Genomic DNA, 13,896 nt, shown 5'->3' with positions numbered 1-13,896 from the left:
ACGTTCAGAATTCACTAATTAAATCTAAAGGATTGAAGGCAAGATTTTTTAACTTGACAGAATTCTTGACAATAATCCATGTATAACTGAATAAATGATTGTTACATGATTTTTAGGATAAAAATACTGATAATTGAACAATGGAAATTCTTGTGTAAATGTCACTTTGAATGAATTATGAATAAATATGTTGGTATACGTCTTAAAAAATGAGACCCAGTGATTGTCCAGTCAGAAATCAGCACAGCCCCAGATAAATCAGTCTGAAGCCCAACTCCTCAGTCTCAGAAGAAAGAGTAGTTTTCTTTTATTTTCTACTGGATATAAAAGTAATACTGAACTTTTTACTTTATCTTCTAAGCAAATCATCACAAAATCACAAAATGTATGTACAGGAAACATAATTGAGTAGTTTATTGAGAGTAATTGAGTTCTTTTATTACGTGACTCCGACAGATGCTGCACAATGCAACTGATGAGGTTTTTTTTGGTACAAATATTGACATTATTGTTACAATAAATATGGGAGTCACGTGACTGAAAAGTAGGAGAAACTGTAACAACATGGATCAGAAAATATGAAAAGTGAGCTAATTATTTTGTTTATCATAATTTGTCCTTAGCTGCATTGTCATATATTCATTATTGGAACTATATTTAAAGTTCATGTATGTAGACGTGTTGGGGGATCTGCTTATTGAACATGTAACATTTGATATTACTTCTGATCAAAGGAACGAACTGAACTAAATGACTCAAAAAAAGATTTGTTAATTCTGATGAAATCGATTCGAAGAACCAGGTCACTACAATGATCCGATCTTTACATCACTAATACTTAGGATTACCATGTTCTACTAGACTGCATGCACATCTTAAAGATGCATCATTTATCACAGAACTTTTCATCATTTGCTTAAATGGGTCCAAAGTGGACATTTCTTCCTGCAAAAAAAACAATGCTGTTTGATTTAAATTCCAGGTTTGGATGTTAGATTGGAAATATGGTGCACTTAAGGATCACATTTGACATTGTGAAGCTTTTTATTGCTGCACGTTGCGTAATTAAACGAATAGAGAAAATGGATACGTTTCCTTTTTTGCGTGTTTGAAACTGCTTTTAATATTAAATCAAAAAAGAAATGATGACATTGATTCCTTTTTTGTTTTTTGAATTGTGAATACAACGAATGAAGGCAACATACACTGATCCACCACACACACAAAAATCAGATACAGTGTTTAAAAAAACCCTAAAGGAACCCTGAAAGATAAGCAGTAAAAAAATTCCTCTATGCTTATAATAGTTGCTGATCTGCGGGAGGAACAGATACTGTAAACAAACGAATACAGCCTCCATTCGGTTGGCAAAATAAGCTGTGTTTTAGTTTATTTGGTCCTTTAATACACTGGTCCGAATGATGCACAATAAAATGAAAACACCAGGGTTGGAATAAAAACCGCTAGTTAACGTTCATATTTGTGTACACTAAGAGCTGTTGCATAATTATTGAATCCGCATGGTCAGTAGAACATTCCTGGATGGCCGAGTTTGACAGATTTTTCTTTTTTTTTTATGGAATATAGAAAAGGTCAGAATACTGATGTGGCTTTCTGTAATGACTACAGAAAAAAAAAACCTAGCTAACATTACCACAGGCTACGCAACTCATCCCTGGACACCTGGGGAGACATTTTTGTGGGATTTTGAATTTATTTTGCTGTTTTATATTTATATTGTGCACTTTTTTTTTGTCACGTTTTTGCACTTATAAAACGTGGACTGAGATATTATACATGTTGATAGTCTAGCTCATAATTTGGCTCAGGCAGTGTTTTCAGTGGCTTTGGGGAAGATTTTTCTCCACACAATGACCAATGGTATGATGTATTTCTTTCTTCAAGTAAGAAATCTAAACATTAAAAAAGGGAAACCCAGCAAACAAAATAATGCACAAATACACAGGAATTGCATGCGTTATTTTTGTGTAACAGCCTAGCTCTGTGATCACAGTATATTCAGGGTAAATGGGCTTTAATGGTTAGTGCATGTGCAGCTTGGCATGGTCAATGGGCTGCAAAGGAAAACATACAAGTGCAGATTTTTTGTTCACCCCTTCAGCTTTAGCTCACTGCAGAGAAAGAAAAGCTCGACATACCATTGAGTGTGCATTTATATAAACTTTTTGCAGCGTTAATTATTTTTTCTTCTTTTCGTTTCAGTAATTTTAACCCTAACCCAAAATCAGCATCAAACTCCACTCCCCAGAATGCACCAAGGCCAACAAACATGGACATCACAGCCTACTGTATGAACCCAAAAACACACACTCCATGTTCATTTTACACACATTTACTGATTGTTATTATTCATTGCAAAGCTTTGTGCAGTGTTGTGTATTCACCTGATGAACTAAATTCTGGTTTGTATCCTCTGATTGATTCGTGTTCATGGACATGAATTTCCCTTTTTTTTGTGTCACTCAGGCATAGGATCATGGGTAATGCTGTCCGAAATGCCAAAGGTAATCTTTTTTTCCCCATTCAGAAATTATACGGTTAGTGTTAGGGTAAGGGTAAGGGGTATACTGTATTTAAATGTGTGTGTGTCTCTAATAAACACAGTCTCCTTAATTAACCAGGAGAATATATTTACTATATTCTGACTAGAAGGAACCGCTGACAATGGCAGAGGCACCAAAAATACTTCCTATTGAAATACATTACATTGAAAGTCATCCTCAGGGGCACAAAAAAAATACGGAAATTCATGTCTCTGAACATAGAAGATTTTATTTGCATTTTTTGGTCGGAGGCAGAGGGCAAAGCCACAGGGACATGTGGAGAACAATATCAGACTCCCGAGCTGTGAGGCAGCCATGCTTCAGTTCTTCTTTCTTCCATACCAGACAAAAAATTCACTTGCTTTAACAAAATCCTCCAGTACAGCTTTCTAACCAGTTTATGTTTTGCTTATTAAAGGCTCTGTCCTCAGTAGATTATTTTATATGCATGTGGTATACTGCATAATTTTGCAGTACGGTTTCAGCAAAGGATACAAACTGACACCTATTTTTACGGGCTGTTGTTTGTACTGTAGCAGTGTGTGTGAACAAGTTCCCCTGTAGACCAGCGCTGAAATTCAGGCCCAGTGAACGGCCTCTGGCAAGAATGGCACACCCGGCTTCTGTCCATCCTGACCATTCCTTGTGTTGCTTTCATCTGTAGGTGTAGGAGGCGTTAACGTTGTTGATAAACGCAGGACAGATGAAAATTGCTCAGCAATTTTAAAATCATTTGTTGATGGCTGTCCAGAAAAGCACCTCAGAAAGAAGATACTTGTTATAAACTATAAACAGATTATTCAAAAGTTTTTTTATTTAATATATAATCATTTGCAATGAACTAAATAAATGTTGCATTTCTTACCAAATAGGGAGCAGAAAACTAATGTCCTCCTTACCCAGGCATGTCTCTGTCTGAGGTTGTCCATCCTGACTAGACTCTTCTCCAGGCCTTTCATCCTACTGTCATGTGTCATCGCTCTCACTGCCTCGCACAGGAAACGCATAATCAGCTGCATGGACCAGGAGCCAGGAAGCACTTCCAATACCCAAAGCAGATTAAAAGCCGTAGCGTTTTGGTTCAGGAGATCCACCGCCAAAGAAAAGTGAGATCCGGATTCGAGGTAAACCTGAAGCAACCAGCTGAAGAGCTGCTGCATGAAGTCCCGGTCTCGCCCAGCAGAGGTCCTCCAGCAGTAATTTTCTGCTGCTTTGTCATCTCTTTCTTCATCGACAAGAAGCCGCAGGGCCTTCCTGTGTTCCCCAATTCTCCCGAGCACGATCGCTTTCTCGACATGGAGCACAGATGACTGTATTTTGGCTGCAGTGTAAATACATCAAGACATTAATTATGTAAAAGGCTGCGGGAGAGAGATGTGATTTAGGATTTTATGATTTTTGAGTTCAGAATCTCTGTAAAAGTTCAGAAAATCTGTATTGTTTAGAGCTGAAGCAGAGACAAATCTCAATTTTCTGTTAAATTCTTAAATCTGACTAATCAGAAGGTGTTAAATAAGTAAGGAGTAATGCTTTATATTGTACAATTACAAAAAAAAACCCACACTGGGGTCGTGAGATGCAGCCTGACACGAGGGAATGAATTGAGAATTGAGGAAAGGAGTCTCAAATGTCAACATTTTCTGACAGTAAGAGGTTTTTAGTGAAGGGTGACTTTTCGGGATATTTAACCTTGGAATTTGATTTATTGATTTATTTTTTTTTGGAATTAGATCGGCATGTTTTGTTGTGGCTGTTGTTGTTTTTTCACCTATCATTCATGTCATAGAATGTCTGCAAGACAAGGTAGTTCATCTACAGTAATATCACATGTCGTTGTAATAGTACCAAAAAAACCCCAGAAGATTATCTCTTCAGAAGATTTGCTAGCGGTGAAAAAACCTAATGACTGATTTGTTCTTTAACGCTGTTTATTTAAGAAAAACAGTCTACTTTGGAGTTAAAAAAAATTCCAAATTCGTAACTCCAATTCGTTTTTTGGAGTTCCTATAACACCAATGCACCAAGCATTTTATTCCAACTTGCAGCTAATTTTATGGTAAATCACCACATAATTTGGCAAAGTGGACCCCAACACTACATAGGCAAATGTTTGTAGGCACCTGACCATAATGTGCTTATTGAACATCCTATTCCACATTTAGTGCCCATTTACTGTTAGAAAAACCTCCTAGAAAGATTAGTTTTTGTGGAGATTTGTGCTCATTCAGCCACAAGGGTGTTAGTAAAGTCAGGTACTGATGTAGATGAGATGAGGAAGCCTGGGGTGCCGTCAGCATTCACATTCATCCCCGAAGTAGTTCAGTCAGTTTGAGTAGAGCTCTATAGCTCAGGTCACTAAAGATCTTCCACTACAATATATATCCAAAATAGTATTTTTATAGAGGTGGCTTTATGCACAGGAAAATACAAGCGTATATACAAAAGTTTGCCTCTAATTCTGTGGTAAATGTTGGTGGAAAAATCACATATGACTGAAAAATTCAAGTGTCACAATACTTTTGTCCATATAGTGTAAGATCCCAGTATATAGAAAAAGTCTAAAGACTAAAAAGGAATAAACCAAGAAATTACAGCCTCCATTATCTTATTATCGAACTCATGGTTTGAGTTTTTCCCTGCTTTCCCCACTTTTATTTAATAATGGTGCAACCTGATCTCTACCTTTTATAAAATTAGACAAATGACGTGATCATGGGGCGAAGCTTTCATGGCCTTGACTATAAGTAACCCTGCTCATGTGCATAGAAACATCCTGAACACTTTATTTCAATTTATTCACAATTCACTGACTTGTTGATTTAAATGTCAGGTAAAAAATGCCATAGTGATTACATTCAAACCTATTTAAAATGTAAATATGTAGTCTGGCTCGATGAGACCTTACTAAATAATGAGCAGAAGGGCAGACCTTCTCCAGCAGTTGTGTAGCAGTGATAGGTCTAAGGTGTCTGTGTACCGTATACAGCTTCAGCGTCATAGAACGAGGATTGCCACAGGAACTGCTGCATTTTTTCCCTCATTTCCTCCATGTTTGTATCATGATTCTGCATCTCTTGGTCAGCTTGAAGGATCAGAGCAGCGTATGTGTTGGCCAGCAGAGTGTGGTGTTTCTCCATCTAGGCAAAGAGCAGGTCTTGAAGAATATGATGCAATAATGTGTTCTTACTTAACATTTTGAAAAAAGAAAAACAGGTAGAGTGTTTATTTTCTCTGGAACAACAACTTTTGTTTTTTTGTGTCTTTTATAGGAAAAAAGTTTTGTGGAAACATCAAAATTTTGTCCTCATTTGCTGTTATATTAACCTTCACTCTTCTGGGAAGATGTTTCACTAGCGTTTGCAGTATGCTAATGCAGATTTGTGTTCATTCAGCCAAAAAGGCGTTAGTAAAGTCAGGAACTACGTAGGTGGTAGCGTTTGCATTAATCTCAAACATGTTCAGTAGGGTTGAGGTCACAGTTCCTCTCAGGCCTCTCAAGAATTTCCACTCCCAACTACGCAAAGTATATCTTCATGAAGCTCGCTTTGTGCACAAGGGCATTGTCATGCCAGAACATGTTTGTTTTCAATTGTAATGTAAAATGTAATGTTTCCACATCCAAAGACATCCTGCACAATGTTGTGCCTCCATCTTTGTTTTTACAGATTGGAAAAGACAGGTCAGGTGTCCCAATACTTTTGCCCATAAAGCATATATAAGTGCATCAGTACACAATATTTAACCACAGTAGCTAACTGAGCTGCCATTCCATTTCTATTCACCATCTTATTTCCTGTTTCGCAGCGTTTGTGTACGAGTATATGTACAAACCTGACTTTGCTGCTCGTTGATCAAAAAATCCAAATAGGAAACTAAAGCAACTGGATAGTTCATTAAAATGGAAAGCACTTCTTGGGGTTTAAATGTGCCTTGGTCGCCTGGATTTCTCTCTGTAAAGATTAATACCCCGACCTGTATAATAAAAACAGGAATAGATACTTTAGGCTATGACATAAGTGCTATATATTGTAATATAATCCTTTGATTTTTTTCTTCAAGGATGTACATGAAAGTGAACCTAAAATTTTAACTGTACTCTGCATTCCAACTAGTGTATATATGTGTGTGTGTGTGTGTGTGTGTGTGTGTGTGTGTGTGTGTGTGTGTGTGTGTGTGTGTGTGTGTGTGTGTGCTTGTGTTAGAATATACTTTCCTTTTGGTCTTTTTGAAGAGCCCACTCTATAAACTTCATGATGATAGATTTCTCTTTCAACTGTGAGAGAGTATTTACAATGTGCAGAAGAACATTTGGCTCAGAGGAGTCCACACTGTCATCATCCACCATCCACACCCAGGTCTGGCAGAATTACAGGCTTGATTTTTAGATTTGTTTCAGTAAATTCTGCACTATATTATTAATATTTATATATATTTTTTTTATTAGTAGTAATATTTTCTTGTGATTTTAATTGTTTATATTAATTTCATGCATTAGAGTCTTTCATCCTTATATGCAGAGTATTCAAATGCCATTCTTTACTGCCCTGATCTAATTTTTAACATTATTTTGGCCCACCCACACCTTATCCACTTTAATAAAATGCCATGCTTTACCACTTTACTTGTACTTCAGCTCTTTCACATTACATTACCCAATGTGCATGCATCCAGTGCCTAAGCTCACACACTTGCTTTGTCTTGTTTCACTTCTTTCCACTTCCCTGGTCCACAGTCACTTGTTGCCTTGGTCTAGCTTTTAACACTGCCTTTGCCCAAACCTTCGCACTGCCATTGTCACCACTTCACTTTGCCCTGGCCCTCTTCTTGCCACCATATTGGTTGACTCCTTTTGCTGCAGCTGATTCGGTTCTTCCTTTCTTGTGGCTCTGTTTTGCCCTATAATCCTTGCACAATCCGTCACTCCTACCCCAGACCCCATCCCAACTGCACGTGTCAACTCAATACCCTGGTTCACATTTTCCTACTGTCATAGTTACACCTTCTCTGTTGCCTTGCTTAACCATGTTCTATATCTCTCCCTATGCCACTCTTGCACACTACCCTTTTCCACTATGCTGGTCCACTTTTCCCCACTCCTCTGGTCCACAATTTTTACTTCCCATTAGCACCTCCTGCCATGATCCACCACTCCCTCACCATGACCCCTTCTGTTTTACCCAGTAGTGGACAAAGTACACAAACCATGTACTTGAGTTAAAGAAGAGATAACCTTGGTAAAATATTACTCCAATAAATATAAAAGTGTCCCTTTAAACTTTCCTTTTAGTAAAAGAACAAAAGTATTTGCCTTCAAATGTACTTAAATATCCAAAGTACTATTATCATTTTTATCACAAGACTCTTTGCTTAATCAACTCAGTTTGTGTGAAAAGACTCTGTTACTTTGTGCACACCAATCTATTAATAGAATGATATTAATGAGTCAAACACTGATTGGCATCTATTACAATTTTTATGAGCCCAAAACCTAGATATTGATATTTCACAGTCAAAACCACACCTAAGCAATGCATGATCATATTAGCAAGGGCACAACATAGTTACATACTATACATATTTGCTAATACAAATATAACTATACAGGTGGGAGGAATTATTGAGAAATCTTAGTTTACTGAATTACAGACCTGAATTGCATTTAAATGTTGACCCTTGCTTTGATAGAGCAGTCCGATGGCGAAAAATCTGCAACACATAAAATACAGTGATGGTTAAAAAGCCTTGTTTAGTCCTGAGATGCTATTCCCAGCTAAATCATTTCAGATTTTAACCTTTTCTGATGTTTCAGATCTGGCACGCACATCTCCAGCACACAATCATTATGACAAGACACAAGCTGGTTCAGGTTATCAAAATATCCGAGCGTTAAGTAAACTTTAAGCAGGGTAGTATCGATGTCCTGAAGGAAGTTTTGGCCCAGATCGGTCCTCCGGATCGCATTTAAATAAAGGCACAGGAAGCTCAGATACTTCTGAAACTCTGGCTGGGCTTCATTATTCAGCTTCTCCATGTCTTTAGCATTGCTTACGGTTGGAGGCTGAGGTTTAAAGCCGTCACTGATGACAGTCATGTCTGGGTAAAGGCTAATGAGTTCTCTTGGGTCCAAATCACCTTTACTGAGAAAAACAGCATGTTTTTAGAGAAATTTAGAAATTCTGAATTGTAAATGTGAAAAATATTCATTGGGTAAGAGGGATAAAACAACATTACATGAAAAGTTCTTTGGCCTCGAGAAACGCTTCTCTGTAAAAATGAATCCATCCGGAGGTACAAATTATACTGCTGTGGAGATTCTATGAGTAAAATATTAGAAAGAAATTAAACATTAAAATTCTGCAAACCTTTTATTAAACACTTATCAATGATACCAATCATAATGTTATAAGTTAGCGATCTGCATGAGACCAATTTAGCATTGGTAATGGTCCGGGGTTAAAGAGAAATTCATCAGGTTCAGGGAGGAAATTCAGAAAAATAAGTGTAATTGTACAACAGGGGCATTTAGATGTTTCTCACTGGAGTTCTGAACCACCAAATATATGTAAGAATTAAAATGACTGAGAAAATGAATAGATAATATGGCGGACTGTTGACATTTTACAGACAAAATTGAAGTATTCCACATATCTTACTTTTTTCAAAAGTAACCCTAACCCTACTTTTTTCATTTATTTGGTGCTTTTTCTATCCAAAAGCTTGATCAAAATCACTAGTGATCTTTAGACCGTATCATTAATGTGGTAAGAGCAGAAAGATCTTAGGGCAGGCCATTTTTCTTCAGTTTTATGTGATAGCAACATCTAGTGTTCAAACCAGGATAGACAGACACAACAAAATATTGGAGCTTGAATACTTTACTTTGGGAATTTTCCAACCAGATGTGTTTTATCCCTGAGCTGTTACTACAAAGTTGGAGGCACAAAATTGTCTTTGGATGCAGTAGCATTACATTTCTTCACTTGAACTAGGAGACACAAACCTGTTTCAGCATAACAATGCCCTTTTAAAAATCCAGCTCCATGAACATATGGTTTACATGGGTTGGAGTGGAAGATCTTGAGTAGTCTGCTCTAGAGCTCTGACCTCAAGTGATGTTGCTGCGGATTTTGTTTGTGAACAAGCATTTTAAAAATTTACCTAGTATTTTTATTTTAAACTAGCCTAGTTGGCTTTAATCAATCTGCTGATTGCCCTATATGTTGACTTTTGTTCATTTTGGCTGACTTTTTTGAATTCCATAATAAAGCCCTGCGCTTCAACCCAAACCTTATCAATGCCTGCCACATTGCAGGTACTAAGTTAGAATCAGAATGTGAAATAGTGGGATTTGTTATTAAAACTTTGAACCATAGAACCTTTACTACTTCAGATGATATTTTGGAAGACACTAAAGGTTGTACTCACTCAAAAAGACAACAGTAATTACACAATATTTTCTGCTAATAATTAATTTATCTTTTAGCTGTAATATTAAAGAAATTGAAAAGCTATTGTTGAGGCTAGTGAATTTAAAACTGTATAAAAAAATGATATCAATAAAACATTAGATGCTTAGCTAGAACTTACAGTGTCCTAGCTACTGTAGCCCTAGCCTAGCCTGACTATTAGCTAGCCTTATATAAGCAGTGGCTGAAGCTGGGTTTTTTTTTTCTTTTTGTTAGTTTTTTGCATTATTGTTTAAAACATCTACACATTTCTAAATAAGTGTGTGAATTTCTTAATCAGTTGCAAATCTTGCGTGATTAGCATTAGGCTGTGGCTAGCTCATTTAAGGTAGAAACAGAAAGGCTAGCTAGTTGTGCCAATTTTCCTGCTAATATTGCTAGTATATAGGTATAATTCAATACCAAATTGATTTTTTTTTATTAATGGGTGGTCTGATGAATGAAAAGTCTCAGACACTGGAATGTCTTTAGGTGAAAGCGCATCAAACATTAAACTTTTCTTCTGACTTTTTTCCTCAAGGAAGTGAAAGAGGGAGGAAAATAGAGGCCAGTAAAGTGATGACTGCTGTAACGTATGTGTTAAAAAGAAACTGAACATTCCGCAGTATTTCATACCGAACACATTTTCGATGTGTAAGCAACTCTTTTATGACTACCACATTCCTATAATAAGATTACAATCCATTCATTCTTTCGTTTTCTTTTGGTTTTCTGCTGCTTATACCGCTGCAGCTCCTGCTTTCTCGTCCATGTGACACCCTGTCTTAAAGACATAAAAAAAAAAAGGAAGTGATGAACTAGCTGACGAACTTAGTCCTGTAATCCTGCAATCCGAATGTGTTCTATTACTTGAAGGCATATCCGCAGAGGGAATTAAATCTCTGCATTTCTTGTTTCCAAGAATCTATTTATAGGCAGCTCAAAAAAGCAGATACAGCATATATTTTACACAAAATCTGTTCCTGTCTGTTAATCCTGATGATGATGATGATGATGGTGGTGGTGGTGGTGTTGGTTATAATGATGATGTTGCATAAGGTCTAGGAACTGGGGTTACATAAGTTGACCATTTTGTAGAATATCTATTTTTCTCTCATTATTTTTTCTTCACGGTTTCTATCTGTCTGTCTGTTCGTTCATTTCTTTCTTGATTTGTTTGTTTGTTTCCTAGAATGATAACCAGCCAAAAAACACTTATATAACATATATTTTACATGACTGCAGGAGGGTCTGTAATCCTAATGATGATGCTGATGACAACAATGTTGGATATACTGTACATGTGGTGACCATTTTGTGCTCTTTATTTATTCATTTGTTTGTTTCCTTAATTAATCTATTTATTTATTTAGTTAATTAGTTATTTAGTGAGCTAGCAATTTAGCTAGAATTTTCCCCGCTTATTTACGTATTTATTTTTGTTTATTTTATTTATTTATTTCCATGTCTATGTATTTATTTATTTGTTTGTTTGTTTTGACTTGTTTATTTATTTAAGATTTTAGCTGTATTTTTTTTTCTTTTTTTTTTTCGGTCATGTCAGGTGAAATTATTAGAAGATGACTGGATTACAGCTGACTTACATACATCCTAAAAGGATGAGGATTAAAGCCGGCCTGTTCCTGGCTCTGTCATCACTTTTTTTTCCTTTTAATGTTATTTTTTACCTTGTAAGAGTCTTCAGGCAGAATAGACTGAACTCCTTCCACCAGTGTGTGCGCTTCGTTCACTCGCTCAAGTTCGAGCAGCTTTCGGATTTGAACCTCCAGTGGACTCTGTGACAGACGGTGAATCTCCCTCCCCTCGACTACAAACACGGCGTCTATACAGAGTGAAGGGTGAAAAACTAGTCATGCTGTACAAATCACAGAGGAATTCATAAACGTTTCACTACTGCATACTTAACACAAAATCATATTTTTAGGAGCTTAACGAAAGAGATTGACCAAATAAAATAACTGCTAGAAAAAAGACTGTGAAAACAAAATACTAGTATATTGAAATAAAACGATCCTTTATTTGGAACTAGACAGATCTTCCATCTAACATAACTATCTATACAGTAAAATCTATACTATATGGAGTAAACGAGGGTAAATTTAGGTTAGAGTTACTATCAGGTCAGAATTAGCCCTTGAGGATCAGCACTGCGGACGTTTGTAGCGTAAAATACATGTTGTTTGAAGTCTCCTGCTGTAACCAATCAGATTTCAGGTTTTGGGCCCTCTAGCAGGCATACAATAACCGACATGTTCACATTTCTTTAATTAGATGGTCAAAATTACATTATATTATTGCTAAGAGATTGATCAGGTCAGAGGTCAGACTGTAACCTGTGGTGGAGAGGAGCGATTTGGCACTGTTTAGGAGAACGGTTTGTTTGAGCTGCTGGTCCAACATGCTGTAGGCTTGGATCGATTTACTCTGCAGCACCAACACATATGGGAAGTGAACTACTGCATCCAACACTCCATCAGGAAACGGCACAGGAGGACGCTGGGATATACCACTATTCATCACAAACATGCCTGCACACACACATACATACATATATACATATAAGATTGGTTTGAGCTTTTTTATTAATATTAATGTATTAATAGTAGTAATATTTCTCATAATATTTTTCGAAATATTTTAAAAGACTTTTTGCAATCATTTTCAAATGATTTTCCCCAATGATGACATTTGGAAATGGTGTTAATTCCAGTTGAAATTTTAAACACCGTGCAGAGCCTCACCCAAGTTCCCTGGGCAGTTGAGAAGAAACTCTCCTTTCACGCTCTCCTTCGCGAGAACATTTTGCCTTTTCAGGTTATGTGTGAAAAGTTCGAGAACGCTCTGAGTCTGATAATCCTGGAGAATGTATCTGTCACTCGTGGCTATGCACAGGCAAGTCCCACGCACAGCCAAAGCCACAGGGTCCTGAGCCAGAGCCACGTTCCCTACACACTCCCATCTGTCAACACACACCTTGTATATGCTCAATGCTCGGCGTTTGGTGGAGGCAGTGAAGAGCTCTACGGAAACCTGCTGCGCGTGAACCACGGGTTCACCAAGGTGAAACAGAGAAACGTTCTGGAGCTTCTTCAGGGCTGCTATGGGCTCCAGAGAGAACATGTTTAACGCCGTGATGGAGCTGTCCCAAAGCACAAGGAGGTGGTTTAGGACTGGGACTGCTTTCAGCTGGCTGATTTCTCCACCTCGGCCCATCTGTCTCTTTCTTACCTCTCGCAGCGTCGGATGATCTACCATTCCGTTCCTCGAACTCAGTGCGAAAAGCTGCAGGACTCCATCTTTACTCCCGATGTACAAGTTGTCACAGGACCACTCTATGCACTGAATAACAAACTTATCTTTTCCTTTGGCAGCCGCCACCTTTTCGAACACCAGCGAGGAGCTATAGACGTCCATCTGTGTGGTTTTTCATCAGTGTAAAAAAACGTTTTCTGAACACTTAAAAGTCCCAGCTTGTATGATCTGAGAAACAATTCTCTGACCTCTAAAGTTGTGTCTGACTTTTCTGTGAGCATATTTTGACCCTGCCATGTGACTCATCCTGAGAGGAAGCTAGTGTCAGCACTTTATAGGCTCTCAGAGCAGAACACTGTGTGTACATTAACTCCAGGAAACAGCTTTGAAATCAGACTGCACTTCTATATAATGTAATGTTTAACCAAAATGTCACATATAAATCATAAAATAAAATAAATCTGTTGGGATGAGAGAAATAGTTGCCCCATTGTGACCACCAGTGAGAGGTAATTAGGATGTTGGATCATTTTCAATGGCATGCGTGAATGTAGAATTAAAACTACTATTATAAAATTATACATTTATTCTTTGGCCTAAAAAAGGGGTCACAA

At 37.3% G+C, this 13,896-nt stretch overlaps 1 protein-coding gene across 1 annotated transcript; it reads right to left on the bottom strand.

The window, feature by feature from the left end:
* Positions 1 to 488: 488 nt before the first annotated feature.
* LOC310731023 (transforming growth factor-beta receptor-associated protein 1) lies at positions 489 to 13,558 on the bottom strand. Its single transcript, XM_083550304.1, has 11 exons — positions 12,772 to 13,558; positions 12,364 to 12,558; positions 11,698 to 11,852; positions 8,796 to 8,878; positions 8,357 to 8,701; positions 8,213 to 8,270; positions 6,780 to 6,921; positions 6,396 to 6,538; positions 5,542 to 5,701; positions 3,464 to 3,885; positions 489 to 3,222 (listed from the first exon to the last, which is right to left on the bottom strand). The coding sequence occupies exons 1-11, from the start codon at positions 13,442 to 13,444 to the stop codon at positions 3,076 to 3,078; spliced, it is 2,523 nt and encodes an 840-aa protein (XP_083406430.1). The 5' UTR covers positions 13,445 to 13,558; the 3' UTR covers positions 489 to 3,075.
* Positions 13,559 to 13,896: the final 338 nt, after the last annotated feature.

Source organism: Silurus aristotelis (genome assembly GCF_946808225.1).
Source record: "Silurus aristotelis genome assembly, chromosome: 9".
NCBI lineage: Eukaryota > Metazoa > Chordata > Actinopteri > Siluriformes > Siluridae > Silurus > Silurus aristotelis.
This window is presented reverse-complemented; position numbering and strand designations above follow the sequence as displayed.

Bases quoted from the DNA above. Each gene is read 5' to 3' on its own strand.
- LOC310731023 (XM_083550304.1), bottom strand. From the start codon at position 13,444: ATGGACGTCTATAGCTCCTCGCTGGTGTTCGAAAAGGTGGCGGCTGCC. The intron at 5,702-6,395 runs GTTTGTACATAT...CTCTTTGCCTAG, and splicing joins TCAACGAGCAGCAAAGTCAG to ATGGAGAAACACCACACTCT. The intron at 3,886-5,541 runs GTACACAGACAC...TTTACACTGCAG, and splicing joins TGACGCTGAAGCTGTATACG to CCAAAATACAGTCATCTGTG.